Below are 21613 nucleotides of genomic sequence, written 5' to 3' on the forward strand. Positions count from 1 at the left end.
ATTTCTATTCAGGAATATGAAAATATTTTAAGGCAAGGTGCGGTGGCTCATGCCTGTAATCCCAGCACTTTGGTAGACCAAGACAGGTGGATTGCTTGAGTCTAGAAGAGACCAGCTTGGGCAACATGGCAAAACCCCATCTCTACAAAAAAACCCACAAAAATTAGCCAGGGGTGGTGGTTCACACCCGTAGTCCCAGCTACTGGGCGGCGGCAGAGGGGTTGAGGGTTGGGGGGTCAGGGGAGACCTGAGGCAGGAGGATTGCATGAACCTGGGGGAGGTCGAGGCTGCAGTGAGCCGAGATCACACCACTGCTCTCCAGCTTGGGGTGACAGAATGAGATCTTGTCTCCAAGATTAAAAAAAAAAAAAGGAAAAGAAAATATTTTTAAATACTGCTTAGTTGTGAGTTACACTTTGACATCTGTGCTTATGAAGGCAGGTAGGGATCTGCAAAACAAGTAATGTCAGATTGAAAATAGCAGCACCATTTTATATCCAGTGAAAAGACTTGTATGAAATAAGCCTTTATTGATTTGTTTATAGATAAAATTTTTTAAATATTAAGTATATTATAAAAATGCAGTCGTTGTATTTTGCCTGTATTAATCCTTTCACTCACATTCACTCATTTTTTGCCTCAACTTATAAAAAGTAAGATTGGTACTCTGATTTTTTTTATTTTTGCTTTTTTACGTCTGTTTAATGGCTAAGGAACGTAACTAGTTAGAACAGCTACTTATTTGGCAATCTCAAGTTATGGGAAGCATAGCTGAGAATCAAGAAAAAAGCAAAATAATAATAAATAAATAATTATATAAAAGGATAGTTGAGTCTCAGCAAATAACTAAACCTGTGCTCTAAAACCCTAAGCACTTTAAGTAGAAAGTAGCCTCTAAGTCCCCACTCCATATCTTTTTACTCTTTACACACATACACGCACACACACGCACAGACGTATACACACACACAAAACTTTGCCTCTCCCCCTTCTTTAGTGAAAATAACATTTGTACATGGTGGTAGATGTAGATAGTACAAAAGAATGTTGAGTGATAAATTCATGTGAGACAATTTTAATAAACATGTTTCCCTGCCTACTCCAGATTTGAGTAACAAGTTAAAAGGTGGACAAGCACTTTGATAATAGCAAATAGGGTCAACTGAAACAGCAACAAGAACAACAACAACAACAAAAAAAAAAAAACAAGAATTTAAATGTATAAACATGTAGGTCTACTCAAAGTAGAGACGTGTACCTTTTTTTGTGTTTGTTTTTGTTTTGTTTTTTGAGACAGAGCCTTGCTCTGTCACCCAGGCTGGAGTGCAGTGGCACAATCTCAGCTCACTGCAACCTCTGCCTCCCAGGTTCAAGCAATTCTCCTATCTCAGCCTCCCAAGTAGCTGGGATTACAGGCGCCTGCCACCACGCCTGGCTAATTTTTGTATTTTTAGCAGAGACGGGGTTTCGCCATGTTGACCAGGATGGTCTCGAACTCTTGACCTCAAGTGATCGCCTGCCTCAGCCTCCCAAAGTGCTGGGATTACAGGCATGAGCCACCGCACCCCACGCCCTTTGACAACATTTTATGTGGCATAATGATGGATAGCACAGTGATGACTTCTGTGTACTTAAGAAAAGGCTAGATCATGTTCATTCAGCAAATAAATGTGAAATGAATTTATTAAATATTTCTATCTAAATAATAAGAAATATAAAAGTATGATTCTTAATGGTAGAGTGAAGTTTTTAATATCTGGAAGTTTCATTTGTGTAGAATATTTCCTTTCCCAAAAGCTTCAGATAAAGTAACTCTTACTAAAGTAACTTCAAGGTCAGACTCAGCCTCTAATCCAGTAATAACCAAAAAAACCTAATTGGCACATTTTTTTCTAAGACAATAGAATTTTCTCCCTGATGTCTTTTTAATTTATTGAGCAGATTCTGTCTTTGACCGAAAAGGGCAGTCTAATATTCTTTATAGGTCTAGGAAGACAGCTTAAATATCAGCCAAGAACACTTTTTTACCTCTCAGTCATAATACCTATTAAACAGTAACCATTAAGGAATGTTTAACATGAAGGGATTGTATCTGCTACGTATTCATTTGTGAAGTATTTACTAAGTGCCATATGCTCATGGAGATATATTAATGAATAAGGTAAACATTTTCTGTCCTGATGTAATTTATAATTTTATGGAGGATGCAAACAAGTATATTGGTAACTATAGTACAGATATGGTAGAGCTAAGACTAGCTCACTTCAACAGGACCTACAGTGGAGTTCAAGTATTTCTCAGCTTTCTTTTTATTCATTCCTCTCATGTTCATTCTCTTTGACAAGATCAGTGAAAGAGCTGAAACTATAAGAATAGCTATTTCAAACTTAATCTGTTCTCGTTAGACTCCTTCATTCTCTTCTGACTGCCTGTTATTTTAATGAAAGACTTTGACAAATCAAAAACAAGCTTCCTTCACTGTCTTCTCAAAATGTCTTTCTTTTCATCCATCCTATCCTTCTTTGGGATCATGTTATCATTCCTTTCCACAATTGACTTCTACTTAGGTTCTTGATCCCATCTCATATGTATATGAAGTCTGTGTTGCTTCCTCTGGCATTAGCAGCCTATACCAGGAGTGTGATAGGCTGCCATCTCTACTGTCACAGCTAGTCTAGGAGTGGGGGTGTGGTAGGCAGACAGTTTAAGATGCCACAGTGCTGTCTTACCACAATACAGCACCTTCTTCTTTAAGCCCTCCCCTGGTTAAGTTTTTTACTGGATTCCTGTGTAAAAGTTGATCTAGACAATTTTTGCCAGGTTATTGCCAGAACAAAAGAATAAGATTTTTTTTGTCATCGAAACTCTGGAGTACAACCTGATGTCATAAAATGGTGTTGTCCTTTAATCAAAAGACTGCTATACCTGGAATTATAGTTGATGATCATAACCCAAATATCTTTTGGAGTAGATATGCTCAACTCTGCATGTCCTCAGTAATCACAGTAATCAGCTATTAGAAATAGACTTTTATCATTAGAATACTTGTTTAAATCTCAGAAGTGATTAAAACTTTTTGAGAATCAAAGTACATTTATGTTGATTATTATAAAAATCAAAGAAATACCAATAAAGTTCTCAATAAATAGCAGTAAGTTGATGGCAGCTCACTCATACTGCAACTTTTCTTAGTTTGCTGATTAGAAATGAAAACAAGTGTGCTAATAATGCTGCAACTTTGAATATTACAGATTTCTGTAGGTCCAGGAATGCAATCTGAGATTTTTAAGAGCTCTATTTATTATGGTGACACAGCAATTTCTTTGAATAAGGCTTGTGACTCTTCTTACATCTTTAAAATTCCCTCCCTCGCCCATTTTAGCAGCACCTGAAAAGTATTAGTCTTTTTGGAAATGTACCAAAAGCTTGCCTAAAAGTATACTAATTTTTAGTTTTCTGAAGTCCGGGAAGATGACAACAAATAAATTCTCTTTCACTGAATTTGTAACATTTATGGCACAGTCTGTGTGGTTTTGTTTTTTGCTTTTCCTTGTGGTAAGTTATACGTATTCACTATATACTAAACTGATAGAGTTAAAAGCTACAAATAGCAGTAGGTTAGAATATGGAGGTATGAAGAACAAAAGTATGTTTGGGAAAGAAAATTGTTTTCTTTCTCAGCTTTTTCCCTGAAAATGTTTTATGCCGCAAAATTCAAAAAAGCATAATATATTTCCCCTACTTTTTTGTTTTTTACCTGTAATGGCACTGTTTGTTTGTTTTCGAGACGGAGTCTCACTCTGTCACCCAGGCTGGAGTGCAGTGGCGCTGTGTCAGCTCACTACAACCTCTGTCTCCCGGGTTTAAACAGTTCTCCTGTCTCAGCCTCCCAAGCAGCTGGGATTAGAGGCGCCCACCAGCACGCCCAGCTAATTTTTATATTTTTAGTAGAGACGGGCTTCACTGTGTTGGCCAGGCTGGTCTCAAACTCCTGACCTCAGGTGAGCCACCACACCCGGCCAATGGCACTGTTGTTTCTTTTATTATTATTACAAGTTGTATGAACTAGCCAAAGAATAAAATAAAGGAGAACAAGAAAAGTTCCTCAGATTCCCACAACATGTAGCTCTGCCGTTGAGTACACATGCAGCTAGCTGGCAAATTTATAATTGTCTAAGTAAATATACTTTTTTCTGTAAATATACTTTTAAATAACATATCAAAACATGTGAAAGAGCTAAGTTATAGGTAACACATTCTGTGCTAATAAAATGGTCTACCAAGTATTGATTTCTTTCCTCTCCACTGCCCTCCCCTAAAATAAAGTCCAGTGTTTTTCCTGTGATTTGACCATTTCTCAACATTTAGTTTTCTAAATACATTGTTTTGTTTTGTTTTGTTTTGTTTTTTGAGACAAGGCATCACTCTGTTGCCCAGGCTGTAGTGCAGTGGTGTGATCTCAGCTCACTGCAGACTTGACTTCCTGGGCTCAAGTGATCCTCCCGAGTAGCTGGGACTACAGGCATGCACCTCCATCCCCGGCTAATTTTTGTATTTTTTGTAGAGGTGGGGTTTCGCGGGAATGCCAAGGCTGGTCTTTTGAACTCCAGGGTTCATGCAATCAGTCCTCCTGCCTCGACCTCCCAGAATGCTGGGATTACAGGCATGAGCTACTGTGCTTGGCCAGTTTTTCTAAATATGTTTATGGAGACATAGAAATAAGCTTTATTGCTGATTAAGGATTAATCATTTAAATACTTTGTTATAAATGCTGATCCAAGGTATTATAACAAACTGGAGGAATTATTTCGTGATGTTATCTAGAAGGCAAAAGTTTATACTGAAGAAAGATTTAGGGAATGTCAGAATTCTTGAAAATAACTGAAAGAAAGCCTAGTGGATTGTTACTAATGATTTAATGTATTTTCTTTTAACCTGTAGGTTCCCTCTTCATCTCTTGCCTTGCCCTCTTTTTCTTTCTTTTCTTCCTCCTTGCAGTTTATTTGTTGAAGAAACCGGTTGTTATCTCTGTTTTGTTTCCCATGGTATGAATTTTGCTGAGTGCATCTTTACATGTAGTTTAATGTGTTGTTTGGTCCTTCACATTTCCTGTAAATTGACAGTTTAATCTAGAAGCTTGATCACATTCAAATTTTTTTTAGGGTGGTGGGGCTGGCGGTACACACAGTTATTTCCATTTTCATGATGTTAGCAGTTGTTAATAATCATGCTGCGATCTATTCATTATATGTTACAAAATGGTGACACAATTTTATCATTTATTAACTGTTCCTTTAAAAGTTTATATCATATATCTCTGTGTGTATATATAAAGATTAATGTGCAGGAGTTTTGCTTTCAGTGAATGTTTGCATTCCAATCATTGCTTAGAAAGTTTTTTGTCCTTTTAGAGTTGCCTGCTGAAACATTGAAATAAACATATAAGAATATTATGGTTTTACTGTACTCTTGAAAAGATTGAATGTCTAAACTAATTTAATAAAGAATTTGTCATTCCTTGTCTTAACACTTGTTTTTTCTAAAGAATGTGTCAGAGTTGGAACTGTTGTTAGATTGAGACACTGTCAGGTTTTTTATATACTTTTGAGTTTATAGCCTTCACAGCCTATTTCAGTCTTTATTGCAATCAACTAGGTAAAGTTCTGCATTAGGCTCCTGGTATTTATGTTCTCAGGCAAAATTTTTTCTAAACCTCATGGAATTGTTAGTGCCTTTTGGGAAGCAAAACTTAAGTCTAACTTCTATCCCCTTTCAGAAAAGTTTTCTACTAAAGAAAAGAACTTGAGTTTTGTGGTTGGTTGAAGAATAGTACATATGTTATCTTTTATTTACTCTTTTATAACAAGTAAAAATGACAAAATAAATGAAATGTTGACAGATTTTAGGATAAGCTCTTTCCTGTGAGTCAGTTTTCCCTGGAGTATCCTGCCCTTGCAGCCAAGGGGCAAATTGATAAATATTCTGCATGCCATTAGTTCCCTAACAAGTTGATGATGAAATTCTGGAGGTCTGAACCCTAAATATAACCAGCTTTCTAGGTTTAATATTCAGCTTGTTTTATATTTTGATAAACCTTTGGACATCAAATATTAGTAGCCAAATTTCTGGTTCTGATCCAAAGCCAGTTTCTGGTTATGCATCTAGATTTCAATGATGATAGTATAGTATTTGACCCTACCACTCCACCAACTCTCCGCAGCATACATAAGGAGGAGCAGGTATTGTTTTATGGATAAGGCAATTAAGGCTCAGAGAAATTTAGTGATTGTCACCCTGCTAATAAATGGCAGCACTAGAATTGGAATCCAGGTCTTTCTGATTCTAAGCCTCTGTTCTCTCTACCACAGCAAATGGAAGAGAGGTCAAGAAAAGAGATCCTTTAAGGAATCACTGTGTTATTTCCAGTGAGAGGTGATAGGAACTGAAACAAGGCAATTGGAAACAGAAATAAGATTTAAGGGGTTCTCTTGACTTGGCGGCAGATTATATGTGGAGAGTGAGGGAACAGAATGATTAAAGATACGAGTTTCCTAGGTATGTTAATGAATTGTCATGGTGGGAAGAGAAGCAACTTGGAGAGGGATGCCCTTTTTTATTCCTTTCTTTGTGGGTTTTTAAATGTTGATTGAGGTTTGTGGTATACTTGGTTAAAGATTTCCAGTAGGCACTTAGAATTTCAGGTTACTACTCAGATTATTTGGAATCTGTTGTTAGAGAGTACAAGGGAATTAAATAGAGACAGATACATTCTTTTTTTGAGACAGTGTCTCACTCTGTCGCCCAGCCTCCTGAGTAGCTGAGACCACAGATGCGCGCCACCACACCTGGCTAATTTTTGTAGTTTTTGTAGAGACGGGGTTTCACCATGTTAGCCAGGCTAGTCACGAAATCCTGGACTCAAGCAACGGGGGCAGATATATTCTTAATTGCTGTGTATTGAGTTAATCCTCTAACACTGTGGCACTTACCTAATGAGAATTATAAATTCATAATTCTACTAAGGGACTATCCTGAGGCTTAAAGCCTCAAAAATTCCCTCTGAATTCTTACCTAGCATTATAGGCACATAGCCACAAAGGTGGTTTTCCCAGGGCACAGTTTGTCCATTGCACTTTGGATAAGCTGACCCCCTTGATGTGTCTAAATGTGAAAAATTTGATTGCATAATTTATGGTATTGGGGATAGGGGACTGCTTTTACTGGGGTCAGGGGGGAAGAATTCCCTCTGTGATAGCCCCATTTATAATAGTGTTTCTGCCTATCTATGTATGTTGCTGTTTTTCCTCCTTTAGTAAAGATGGATTAGAGGGGGAAAAGAAAGACACCATATTCTTGAAAGCATCTTGATTTATTAGTGATTTAATGTTGAGGTTGCACAAAATATTCATAAAGAAATAGTATTTAAAAGCCAGTGTGTTGAAAGAAAGGAATTCATATGTGCAGTTTATGGTCCAATGATATGGCAGTGACTTATGCATATGCCCTTGCACAATTCCTGCTCTGTGGAAGGCTTGTACAAATAGTAACACTGGCAAGATGACTGTTAGTTACAAACCAAGAAATTTTATTGAAACAACAAATTAGAATGTAGTTAGCTTATTTTGGTGTGCGTTTCATTTTTTAAAGCAGAAAATTACAACTTTTTTCATTAAAAATTGAATTACGTACTTAGGATTAAAGCAAAGTTTTTACTTACTGCTGCCTATTATATTATACCTTCTGATGAACCAGAAGTATAGTAATACTAAAGAGCAACAAAGTTGTTCTTCATTTTCTTTACATGATAATTGTATAAACTAGGTTTTAAAGACTTGGGATACATTCCCTCATGTTACATTTAAAGATTCGACTCCCAAAATTCTGTGTTATCTGTGTGTTTAGAGGGGCAGGAGGAAGGAGACTCTGATCCAAAAAAGATTTAGAACCGCTGTATCAGACAACTGGCGGATAGTCACATAACTAAGTCCTGAGCGAGCCTAAACCAAGACCCAGTTTTTCCAAATGTTTGTTATTGCCTAAACCTACTGTGTCGTGTATAATAATCACTCAATAAATATGACTGACTAGACCCAGCCACCAGGTCTTAAGAAAGATAGAGAGGGTTCTTCAGAAAGCTCTGATTCCTGCCATGCACCCAAGTGGTTATTATGCTAGTAGTCCTGATTTTTTATTTCTAGTGTTATCTTCATTATTCCTCTACACAAAATCAGTATGGTTTTTCTACCTACTTTTCCTCAAGCTTGTTTCTCACATTCCAGTGTTCATTCCTTTCCAACAACATTTATCCCTCTGCTATCAGAATTGTGCCCATTCAAGACTCAATTAGCCTTAGAAAGAAATACTCACAGGTATGTCAGTTTTCCCTGGTTTTGATTATCTAGCTGAATTATAAATTTAAGGGAGAAAGCAAAAGTGGAACAGGAAAGAGCTTGGTGTATCTCCTAGTGCTTAACCATTAGGCCTTGAACTTAGTAGAAAATACTTGCTGTCTAAGTCTCTAAATGTAAATTTAGTTTAACTCTCTTTGTCTCTTATTAAGTAATAAAAATTATTTTACCTATAGTACCTGGCACTGTGCTAACAAATTATGGGAGACAGAAAATATAGTCTCAGCCCTTGTGCAGTCTAGAGTGGTTTTATTGGTAATTAATTAGGTGGCAAAACACTTGAGTGAGTTTGTTAGACGATTTGGGTGTCAAATTATGGAAAGAGCTTTAAGTTCTTAGCCTGATAGGAGTGAAAATAGAAGTTAAATGGTAGTTTCAACTACAAGTTTTAGAATAACTTTTCAATAGCCTCTTTGGTGTAATATCATTTTAAATTTTATTTTTATTTCATTGGAATGTTACTCATTGAAGAAAAGTTGTCCTATAATAATAGGCATTGATTTAAACCTATAATAATTGGTTCATTTTTAAATGCTGTAGAATTGTAAAGTTGGAACAGACTTACAGAACTTCTAGTCCCATTCTTCCTCTTTTCAGATGAGGAAAGGACCCTGGAATGTTTGGTTGATTGAACATTGTCTAAATTGGCCCAACTGTTTAGAGACAAAACAGGAACTAGAACATGAGTTTTAGACTTCATGGTTCCCTCTTATATAACTTACTGTTATTTTTCTCAGTACATAATAACGGATAGCATATATGTTATTACTATATTTTCAGTTACTTGCTCATCTGGTTTTTGTTATTCCTGGAAAACAGTCAAGAAAATCTATCTCTAATTATAAAGGAGAAAACCCAAGTGATTTGTCTAATGTCACATAACTAACAAATTTAGCAAAACTAGAACTAGGACCTAATCTTTAGTTTTCTAATATATTGCTTTTTTCACACCACCATACTGTTTTTCCCATACTGTTTCTAATAATACTAGTGACAATTAGTACTATTTCCAAATTGTTCATACAAGGAAGTTTAGGCAAACTGAGAACATTCTCAAGAAAGAGTGATGGACTCTATTGTAGGGAAAAATAATCTAACCTTTCCTTATTGCAAAATTTCATTTTAACAGTTACAGTTTTCATAAACTTCGTTCTACTCCTTTGAAATTTGAATTCACCACTCTCTGGAGTTTGAGGCTAGAGGACAGTTCCAACATAGAATTATAGATTTGAGTTGGTTTGTGGTAATTGTTTTCATTCATAACAGGATAGTCTTTTTTTAAAATGCCTTTTTAATAAATAAATGTTTTAATTAAATGTCTGAAAACCCTAAAATGTCAATTAATTAAATGCAAGTCAACTTCTATACAGTTACATATAAATTATATTCAGTGTAGGATTTCGGTTCACTTTAGTATTTTTAAAAGAAAGTAGGGCAGGACCTCAAAACTCAGTGCCTGGGCCCTAGGAACTATGAAGGTCTTGAAACAGCCTTTCTGGAGAAGTTGGAAATTCGGGTTTTAATGTGAAATATTCCCATCTTAAATGTTGACAACTTATTTTGAATTTTTTTAAAGTATGTAGGCCAAATAACATCTGCTACGGGCCAGATTGGGCCCTTGGGCCAATAGTTTATGAATTTTATTTTATTGATTTGAATTACTGAAATAGTTTTCTTGCTGATTTTTCCACCTTCGTGCTTTTAACCTGTCTTGTTCACAGGTATCTCCTTAATCTTTCTAAATCATCATTCCATTTATCTGCAAAATAAAATGCAAATTGCTAAACCTGACATTCAAGACACTGTATCATTTTGCTCTTAATTGCCTCTCCACTTTTATTTTTTATTACATGTGCTACAAAAACACTGACTGTGTTCAAATTAGACAAGCCAGGTGAATTCCAATCTCTAGACCTTTGCTGACTTACTGTCCTTACCCTGATGCCTATATTCCTCTTCATCATTTGTCCAATTCTTCCAATACTTCCCAAGTCACTTTATGTCTGCATTCTCTGTGAATTCGTCTCCTGACCGCTGTTACCTCTTTCTGTGACATTTTTTTCTCCTTAGCATTCATATCTTAGGTAGTTTATGCCGCTTTGCCACTTTTATATATATAATATATATCATATTATATAATTATAATATATAAATAATATATATTGTGTTATATATTTATATACCATATATAATTATATAATATATAAATATATATTTTTATGTATAATATATTATATATAATATATATTTTATATATTATATTTTATATATATATATATATATTTTTTTTTTTTTTTTTTTTTTCCTTGAGATGGAGTCTCGCTGTCTCACCCAGGCTGGAGTACAGTGGTGCAATATTGTCTCACTGCAACCTCTGCCTCCCGGGTTCAAGGGATTCTCCTGCTTCAGCCTCCCAAGTAGCTGGGATTGCAGTTGCCTACCACCATGCCTGGCTAATTTTTGTATTTTTAGTAGAGAGGAGGTTTCACCATGTTGGCCATCTGGTCTCAAACTCCTGACCTCAACTGATCTGCCCACCTCAGCCTCCCAAAGTGCTGGGATTACAGGCATGAGCCACTGTGCCCGCCTTTAATACACATTCTTGTGTGTGTTGGTTTTGTCTCAGTAAATGTTTGGCGATGGTGAAAAATCTAGAGCTGTATATGCAGCTTCAAAGTCTAGGAAAGAGCCTAGTTTCTTTTTTTTCTTTCTTTTTTTTGTAATTTCAACTTTTATCTTAGATTCTGGGGGTACATTTGCAGGTTTGTTATGTGGGTATATAGTGTGATGCTAAAGTTTGTGGGACAGTAGATCCCGTCACCCAAGTATTATGCACAGTACCCAATAGTTTTTCAACCCAGCACCCTTCCCTCCTCCCTCCAGTTCCCAGTGTTTGTTGTTGCCTTCTTTATGTCCATGAATACCCAGTGTTTAGCTCTCACTTATAAGTGAGAACATGCAGTATTTGGTTTTCTGTTCCTGCCTTAATTCACTTAGGATAATGGCCTCCATCTGCATCCATGTTGCTGCAAAAAAACATGATTTCATTCTTCATGGCTGCAGAAAAATCTTTTTATTGAAGTTTAATATACATTAAAAAACATGCACAAAATCATTAGCCCACAGCTTGATGAATTTTCACAACTGCATACACCTGTGTAACCAGTACCCAATTCAAGATCATAACATTACCAGCCTTCCAGAAGCTCTTCTTACATTCTCTTCTAGTTATTACCCTAGTCCTGCTGCTCTTCAAGGATAGCCACTGTGCCAGCCAGGATCATCTTTTAAAAGATGGGGTCAGGTATACCATTAGTCAAGTTTGTCCTATTTTTTATCTTGTTGCAAATATGGAGAGAATGAAAAATAATTTCTCTTCTTACCAACACAAAAATAATTGCTAAAGCAAAAATGCAGAAGTCAGAATTTCTTCATTATCAAGGCTTCTTTATCAGTTTATTATTCAACTAAAGTGATACTGGGGGATTTAAATCTTTCATGTAACTTAGGAAATGTCCAGGAATTACTATAAATGACTTTTGTCTTCTGGAACAAAATGCAAAGTAACCAAGAAATAGGAAAATAGATGTAGAGCAGTGTGCTACCCCCCCACATGGCTGTTCCTGCCATGGAGGAGGTACCAGAGAATAACTGGAATCTAGACCTATGGCTGAGGACTCACTTATACTGAGAAAGGAGTCCCCTTTCTGTACATATATTCTCTGAATATTGAAGATCAGATTTCTTCTATCAATAATTAGAACTCTATGAAAGATTTTTAATTCTGCAGTTTATGTTTTAAATGCTCATTGTTTCCTATAACTTTTTCAAAAACAACTTGGTTAAAACTTTTCTGTCTTAACTTAAAATACATTACCTATAACAGTGGCTTCGCTTTCTGTTTCTTATCAGAACCCCTGAACAGTGCCCAAGTGTTGTCTCTTTGTTGTCAGAGAGTTACAACCCTCATGTGCGCTACGGAGCTGCAATGGCCTTGGGGATATGCTGTGCTGGTACAGGAAACAAGGTAAAGCCCACAGCCAATGGGGTCAGTTCTTTCTTGGCGCCAGACTGTTTTCCCTCGCCGCAGAATTTATGTAACAGCTGTAAAAATACAAGTGCAGTATGATCTGTAAGACTAAACTTGCCATACAAAGCTTCCCAGTACTCCCTCATTCTGCGATGCTGGATTGCCCAAAGCTGCTTAAGAATAAATCGTCACATTACATGGATAGCTGTAACTGAAACAGTGCTTTTGAATTTCATTTTGAAATCATTGATTTCTGGGTTTTTTGTTTTTGTTTTTTTTTGTTTGTTTATTGGTTTTGAAACGGAATTTCACTCTTTCATCCAGGCTGGAGTGCAGTGGCGCAGTCTCACCATGTTGGCCAGGCTGGTCTCGAACTCCTGACCTCAGGTGATCCACCCGCCTTGGCCTCCCACAGTGCTGGGATTACAGGCATGAGCCACCGCACCAGGCTTTTTTTCTTTCTTTTTTTTTTTTTTTGAGTCTTGCTTTTTTCTTTTGAGTCTTGCTTTGTTGCTTGGGCTGAAGTACAGTGGCAGGAACACTGCCCACTGCCAACACACTCAGCTAATTTTTTTATTTTTTGTGGAGAAGGGGTCTCACTATGTTGCCCAGGCTGGTCTCACACTCCTGGGATCAAGTGATCCTCCTGCCTCAGCCTCCCACAGTGCTGAGATTACAGGCATGAGCCACTGTGCCTGGCCCATTGATTTCTTAAAAAAAAAAAAAAAAAAAAGAAGAAGAAGAAGAAAATAAAATAGTTTTTGTTGTTGTTAAATAACTACTCCGGTTATTTTATATGATTATGTTACATGTTTAATTTGTATAATTAGTATTCTGGAAAACAAGGTTCTCATCCGAAGCCACCAAAATTGGCTGATTTGATAACATTTCTGTTTTAAGCAAATCACCGATGTGCTATTTACCTGTTTTCTCATATCTAACCTTAATAGGTAACCTGGTATTTGTTAAGCCCTCAAAAGTTATAAAAAAAGAGTTGAATGGGGTAAGGTGATGATTTGAAAACATAATTCATCATGAGATTCATAAAGAAATGTGCTATTGCATAAATAACAAGTATTCATAATTCACAGCAGTGACATAATCATGACACTTTGCCTCTCATAGCACATATGCACAAACCTTGGCCACCTCCCAGAAGTGAACCTTTTAACAAAGTGTGTATGTATAAGACTGAGAGCAAGGCTTTGCTCCCAGTGCCTTTACATCAGAGAGAAAGGAGTCACTTTTTTTATCATCTGTTGTCCAAACTCAAAACAAAACATAGTTGTAAGTTTATGGACTGATTCCAGGAATCTAAAAATTTTAGATTCCTTGAATTTTTTTCCAATAAAGAATATTGGTATTGTGGGCCAGGCGCTGTGGCTCACACCTGTAATCCCAGCACTTTGGGAGGCCAAGGTGGGCAGATCACGAGGTCAGGAGTTTGAGATCAGCCTGACCATCATGGTGTGAAACCCCATCTCTACTAAAAATACAAAAATTAGACAGGCATGGTGGCACACGCCTGTAACCCCAGCCACTCAGGAGGCTGAGGCAGGAGAATTGCTTGAACCCAGGAGGCAGAAGTTGCAGTGAGCCAAAATCCCGCTATTGCACTTCAGCCTGGGTGACAGAGCAAGACTCCGTCTCAAAAAAAAAAAAAAAAAAAAAAGAGTATTGGTATTGTGTACAAATAAGTTTTTCTAGTCACATGAAAGATTATTGAGGCTGGGAATAAAAATAGCTATTTTTGGCCAGGTGCAGTGGCTCACACCTGTAATCACAGCACTTTGGGAGGCCCAGGCGGTTGGATAACCTGAGGTCAGGAGTTCAAGACCAGCCTGGGCAACATGGCAAAACCCCAACTCTACTAAAAATACAAAAATTAGCCAGGCCTGGTGGCACGCACCTGTAATGCCAGCTACTCGGGCAGCTGAGGCAGGAGAATTGCTTGAACCCAGGAGGTGGAGGTTCCAGTAAGCCAAGATCATGCCCTTGCACTTTAGCCTGGGGGACAAGGGTGAAACTCCGTCTCAAAAAAAAGGCCAGGTGTGGTGGCTTACACCTGTAATCCCAGCACTCTGGGCGACCGAGGCGGGTGGATCACCTGAGATCAGGAGTTTGAGACCAGCCTGGGTAACTTGGTGAAACCCCTTCTCTACTAAAAATACAAAAATTAACCTGCTAGGTGCGGTGGCTCACACCTGTAATCCCAGCACTTCGGGATGCCGAGGCCGGCGGATCACCTGAAGTCAGGAGTTCAAGACCAGCCTGCCTAACATGGCAAGACCCTGTCTCTACTAAAAATGCAAAAAATTAGTGTGGTGGCAGGTGCCTGTAATCCCAGATACTCGGGAGGCTGAGGCAGAATTGCTTGAACCCAGGAGGCAGAGGTTGCAGTGAGTGGAGATGGTCCACTGCACTCCAGCCTGGGCGACAAGAGTGGGACTCTGTCTCAAAAGAAAAAAAAAAAAAGCTATTTTTCACTACACATGGCAACAATTGTGTAAAAATTTGTAAAGAGACATCCCTCCTTTCCAGTATTTCATCCTATTCTGTCTGCTTACCCTGGTTTACTTTTTTTTTTTTTTTTTTTTGAGACAGTGTCTCACTCTTGTCACTGTCACCCAGGCTGGAGTACAATGGGGCTATTATAGCTCACTGCAGCCTCAATCTCCCAGTCTTAAGCAAGCCTCCCAATTAGCTGGGACTGCAAACGCATACCACCATGCCAGGCTAATTTTTTTTTTTATTTTTAATAGAGACTAGGTCTTGCTGTGTTGCCTGGGCTTTATTTTTCTTCACAGCACTTACCACCACCTGATATATTTTACACTTATTTATTGTTTGTCTTTGCCGAAATGTAAGATCACTGAGAATATAATGTTCACTGCTGTAACCTAAAATTAAAGCTTTGTTTGTTGCATGAATGATGGATGGCAAGATCATTAAAGGATGTGATGGTGACCAAGTTGGACATCATCTCTGTCATTACAGAGTTTTGTTTTTTTATTTTTGTTTTTATTTATTTATTTATTTATTTATTTTGAGATGGCGTCTCACTCTGTCACCCAGGCTGGACTGCAGTGGTGCAATCTCGGCTCACTGCAACCTCCGCCTCCTGGGTTCAAACGATTCTCCTGCCTCAGCTTCCTGAGTAGCTGGGATTACAGGCATGTGCCACCACACCCGGCTAATTTTTGTATTTTTAGTAGAGGTGGGGTTTCACCATGTTGGCCAGGCTGGTCTCGAACTCCTGACCTCAGGTTGTCCACCCGCCTCAGCTTCCCAAAGTGCTGGGATTATAGGCATGAGCCACTGTGCCCGGCCAGTTTTTTTATTTTTAATTAATTTATTTATGTTTTAATTTATTTGGGGGGAAGAATTTCTTACATGAGAATGTATCTTCAGTTTTACTAGAGATGTCATTGGGTATATCGAATGTATTTATAGAAATTGGCCTTATTTTTTTTCTACAACACATCTGTTCTGTAAACAAAGGAAGAATATAGTTGTATGTTTTACTAAGTATTTCCCCCCTCGAGTCTTAAGTTGACATTTATGTCAGGCCTCATAAGTTAAATGTAAATTAGATTCTTTTTTCTTTTCAGATTATTCTGAACTTAATATGATATCTAGGAGCAAATGTTCTTTGAAACACAGCATCTGACAAGTTAATTCAATGAAAAATTTTTTTATTACTCATACTAAACAAGCATTTATTTCTAGATAATTTATGTGATCTAGGTATCAGTACCTATCTAACTGGTTTGGGATTTTTTTTTTTATTATTTCTTAAAAACCTGAAACATCTGTTTATTCTAAAATACACCATTGGGGTTGTATTATGTACCTCAAAGGCCGAGTTACTGTCTTTTACCTTCTAAAATGGAAATTTGGTTATATTTTTATCATGACTACTTCATAAAGAATATTGACAATATGTTTGAAAAACATACTCCCTGTGCACAGTGTCATTACATTTTTCAGTAATGTAGGGAGAAAGGATACCCATATCTGCTGTGTGTATTATCTGTTAATAGCTCTAATTTTAATACATATATGTTAAGTTTACATGTAGAGGAATCCAAAGTCACTTTCCAACAAAGGATTCAGTTTATTCTTTTCCTTGGTCTTGGAATGAAGGATACTTGAGAAACATCCTACCAAATTAAGAAATATCTGATAATCTTACAAGCCTATTACTCTTTTCGTCCCAGATTTATACCTACCTAAGGACCTTGTAAGGGATGTTGTGGGGTTTTTTGTTTGTTTTTCTTGTTGTTTTGTATTTTTTTTTTAACTCTAATCTCAATGACAGATTAAAGGAACGTTGTGGGTTTGGTTTGGTTTGGTTTGGTTTGGTTTGGTTTGGTTTGAAGACAGAGTCTTGCTCTGTTGCCCAGGCTAGAGTGCAGTGGCGCTATCTCGGCTCACTGGAACCTCCACCTCCTGGGTTCAAGTGATTCTCCTGCCTCAGCCTCCCCAGTACCTGGGATTACAGGTGCCCACCACCACGCCCAGCTAATTTTTGTATCTTTAGTAGAGACGGGGTTTCACCATGTTGGACAGGCTGGTCTCGGACTCCTGACCTCGTGATCCACCCGCCTCGGCCTCCCAAAGTGCTGGGATTACAGGCGTGAGCCACCGTGCCCAACCGGGGACATTGTGTTTTAAAGTGGCTCTTCCCAAAAGTCCTGCAGAGTGTGAATAGAAGTTATATGGGGCAAAAGAGTTTTTGATCAAATACATTGGACAAATGCTGGTATAAACAACAGTTGAGTGGTTTATAATAAGGCATCCTAGAACTTTTGTTATGATATGTATATTCCTAGAACCTTTGATACAGTGTATACATATATTTTGTATCTGCAAGAGAAGATGATATATGTACAGTATGCCTGAACTCCCAAACTTATTTAATAAAGGACTTCTTTTTTCATAGAACTGATATTCTGAAGAATAGGATATTGGGGAAATACTGATAAATATTTTGGAAAATTTCATCACTTGTGGTCTTAGGAAGTGCAACCATGAAATCAATTCTAGTCTATGATTTCATTTGTTTTGCTATTCTACTAGCTAGTAAAATATTTTGTTTGGAAAATTTTGGGTTTTTGTTTGTTTATTTTTTTGTCTTGATTTAATTTTTAAAATTAGGTCTTATAAAATCATCTGAGATGTTACCTTACTCTAATATTTGTTTATTACTATTTTTCTTTTTTCTTTTTTATATTAGAGACAGGGTCAACTATGTTGCACAGGCTAGTCTTGAACTCTTGGGATCAAGTAGTCCTCCCACCTTGCCTCTCAGAGTGTTGGGATTACAGGCATGAGCCATCGCACCCAACCTTACGCTAATATTTGAAAGAGGTTTGTTTCCTTTTTTTTTTTTTTTTTTTTTTTTTTTTGGAGACAGAGTTTCACTCTTGTTGCCCAGGCCGGAGTGCAATGGCACTATCCTGGCTCACTGCAACCTCTGCCTCCTGGGTTCAAGCGATTCTCCAGCCTCAGCCTCCCGAGTAGCTAGGACTTCAGGCGCCCGCCACCACGCCCAGCTAATTTTTTTTTTTTATGTATTTTTGGTAGAGACAGGGTTTCACCATGTTGGCCAGGCTGGTCACGATCTCCTGACCTCAGATGATCCACCCTCCTTGGCCTCCCAAAGTGCTGGGATTACAGGCATCCGCCACCACGCCCAGCTAATTTTTGTATTTTTAGTAGAGAAGGGGTTTTACCATGTTGGCCAGGCTGGTCTCAAACTCCTGGCCTCAATTAATCCACCCACTTTGGCCTCACAAAGTGCTGGGATTACAGGCACAAGCCACCATGCCCACCCAGCCTGACAGAGGTTGAATTATACAAATTTTGGATTCAGACTGGCCTGGGTTTGCTATCAGTACTTACTCGACTTTGGGCAAGTTATTTAACCTTTCTAACTCTCAGTTTCTTTGTTTATAAAGATTGTTTTGTGCTGGATTTTGTTTGTTTTAGGAGTAAGAGGGTTATATAGCATAATACATAAAATCCCTAGTACTGTGTCTGAAAAGTAATAGGTGTTTATCAAATGTTAATCCCATTTTCTCTTAATTTTTTATGACCTCTTACCTCAAGACAAGAGCACTCAGGTTCTAAAGCTTCCTTTTCACTTACCCTCAGTTATATTGAAATTTAAGTAAAGCATAACCAGTTCTAAACTATTCCATTCACGTAGTTGTTAATTAACTTCTTACTACACTGTTGGATGAAATTATTGACTTAGAGTGGCAGTAGATATAGTTGTGCATCATTTAAGAACAGGGATGTGTTCTGAGAAATGGCAGTTCCGTGAATGTACAAACATCACAGAGTATACTTACACAAACATAGATAGTTATGGTCTGTTGCTTCCAGAATACATACCTGTACGTCATGTTACTGTACTGAATAGGCAGTTATGGTAAAAATACAGTATAAAAGATAAAAAATCATACAACTATATAGGGCACTTAACCCTGAATGGAACTTGTAGGACTGGAACTTGCTCTGGGTGAGTCAGTGAGTGAGTGTTGAGTGAATGTGAGGGCGTAGGACACTATTGTCACTATAATAGACCTTATAAACACTGTACACTTTGGCTACTAAATGTATACATTTTTTTCTTCAATAATTGATCTTAGCTTATCTTTTTTCATAAATTTTTAATTATTTTTAATTTTTTGACTCTTGTAATAACACTTGGTTTAAAACACAAACCTGGGCGGGCGCAGTGGCTCACGCCTATAATCACAGCACTTTGGGAGGCTGAGGTGGGTGGATCACCTGAGGTCAGGAGGTGGAGACCAGCCTGGCCAACGTGGTGAAACCCATCTCTACTAAAAATACAAAAATTAGCCGGGAGTGGTAGCATGCACTCGTAATCCCAACTACTCTGGAGGCTGAGTCAGGAGAATTTCTTAAACCCAGGAGGCAGGGGTTGCAGTGAGCCAAGATCGCGCCATTGCACTCCAGTCTGGGTGACAAGAGTGAAGCTCCATCTCAAAAAAAAAAAAAAAAATTGTACCACTGTACAAAAATATTTTTTCTTTATGTTCTGTAAGGTTTTTTCTGTTTTCAAAATGATTTATTTATATTTTTTAAACTTTTTTGTAAAAAACTAAGACACACATACATTATACTAGGCCTACCCAGGGCCAGTATCATCAATAAGTCACTTAAGCAATAGGAATTTTTCAACTCCCTTATAATGGGACTACCATCATATATGCAGTGTGTCACTTCCCAGAATGTTGTTACATGGCATGTGAATATAAATTGAAAGTTCAGCCATATCAACTTTATTTAAAAGTTGTGTGTTTTTTTAAATTCTTTCAGGAAGCCATTAATTTGCTAGAACCAATGACAAACGACCCCGTGAACTACGTGAGGCAAGGGGCACTCATAGCTTCAGCTCTCATCATGATCCAGCAGACTGAAATCACTTGTCCAAAGGTGAGCAAACAAAGAAATTCCCTGGAAGAGAGATGGTTTGGTCTTTTCTTTAGTAACTTATCGTCTTTTGAGGACATTTTTTAGTTCAAATATGGTAAACACTGAAAGTAAAGTAAAAGTAAAGAGAGCATTTTAGAGTATAAGAGAATGGGGAAACTTTAAATATGTAATGCTCTTTAAATGTATTTTTTACAGACTTAATGGTCCCTTTGTTAATTTAAGTATATAACCGTGCTTGAAAAATTAGAACTCTTGGGGTGTTAAAACCGTAAAATGAACTCTTTTTTTGCCTTTCACTGTCCTTTTAAAATGTATTCAGTGGGATAACTTTTTCCTCTGATAATACAGGATGCAAACTTAGGTAGTCCATGACTTTTTTGATCTATCCTTCTAAGGTAATTTTTAAAAAGCCTGCAGTCACTTTGTATCGTACATACCATCTTAGTTTAGAAATGAGTACATCCACATTCTCTTTTGGAATGTCATTGCCCTTCTAGGTGATCTTTTTGGGTGGAGTTCCAAATGGCTCCAAGACAGCTTTCTTTTCCACTTGACCCACATCTGCTCCACAGAAACACTCTTGTACATTTTGCCCTTCTGGATAGGAATATAATAGGATGTCAGTGCTAGTACCTCAGCTAATAGCTAATGTCTCAGTGCACAGCAGCCCCTGATCATATTGGACACTCCAAGTGGACCCTCTGAACCCCTATTCTGTAAACTTGGAGTGAGGGGGAAAGACTCACAACCCAGCTTGCCCCAAAGAGATGCTCTTCACATATCCTCCACGATCCACACCCACCTTGTGGGTGACTCCATGATAGTTTTGAGACACCTGTCTTAAAATTCCCTGATGAGCCCAGCATGGTGGTTCATTCCTATAATCCCAGTACTCCCGGAGGCTGAGGTGGGAGGATCACTTGAGCTCAGGAGTTCAAGGCTAGCCTAGGCAACATGGGGGAGGCCCCATCACTACAAAGAATTAAAACGGAATTAGCTGGGCATGGTGGCATGTGCCTGTAGTCCCAGCTATTTGGGAGCTGAGGTGGGAGAATCACTTAAGCCCAGGAGGCCAAGGCTGCAGTGAGCTGTGGTTGTGCCACTGCACTCCAGCCTGGGTGACAGAGCAAGACCCTGTCTCAAAAAATAAAATAAAATTATCTCATGATAATCTCTCAGTCCTCAGGTTGTTAGTGTTTGATATCTAATGTATCTTGTCATTTCAGCCAAAACTTCTCATTCTACTAAGAAACAGAAAATGCATGTATCTTATTTTTAATACATGTACTAAAATTAGCATGCTTGATATACTAAATAGACATGTGTAGCTTACACAACAATTTCAGATCTTCTAATTCTTAAAGCTAGGGACTTTAGTATCCATGTATTAATTAATCCTGCTCATATAATGGGAAGTAGTCAAAAAATTGACAACAGAAAAAACTGTTGGCATTGTGTCTTATGCCTCATCGAGCAAATAATAGCACACCACCCTCATTTTCAGCAAAGTAGATTTGAGGAGGTAGAGAAAAGAAAAATTTCCAGAACTCATTGATTATTCTAATTTTATGGAGCTTTATTTAAAAAATTTCAAGTTCTAAACAGTTGCTGTCATCTTTGCTTCATTTATTTAGTGCTTCTATTTCTGTCTCAAAATCATTTTCAGGACTTTCAAAAATTGTATTATTACAAAGATAGAATCTGA

At 37.7% G+C, this 21613-nt stretch overlaps 1 protein-coding gene across 1 annotated transcript in view; it reads left to right on the plus strand.

Annotated features, from left to right (window-relative positions):
• Positions 1–21613, plus strand: part of PSMD1 (proteasome 26S subunit, non-ATPase 1) — a 115102-nt gene that overhangs the window by 68802 nt on the left and 24687 nt on the right. Inside the window, exons 17-18 of the mRNA XM_004033340.5 lie at positions 12321–12435; positions 19792–19908. Of these exons, the coding sequence (XP_004033388.1) occupies positions 12321–12435; positions 19792–19908 (232 nt within the window). The remainder of the gene's footprint in view (positions 1–12320; positions 12436–19791; positions 19909–21613) is intronic.

This window comes from Gorilla gorilla, chromosome 11 (genome assembly GCF_029281585.2).
Source record: "Gorilla gorilla gorilla isolate KB3781 chromosome 11, NHGRI_mGorGor1-v2.1_pri, whole genome shotgun sequence".
In the NCBI taxonomy this organism is placed as follows: domain Eukaryota; kingdom Metazoa; phylum Chordata; class Mammalia; order Primates; family Hominidae; genus Gorilla; species Gorilla gorilla.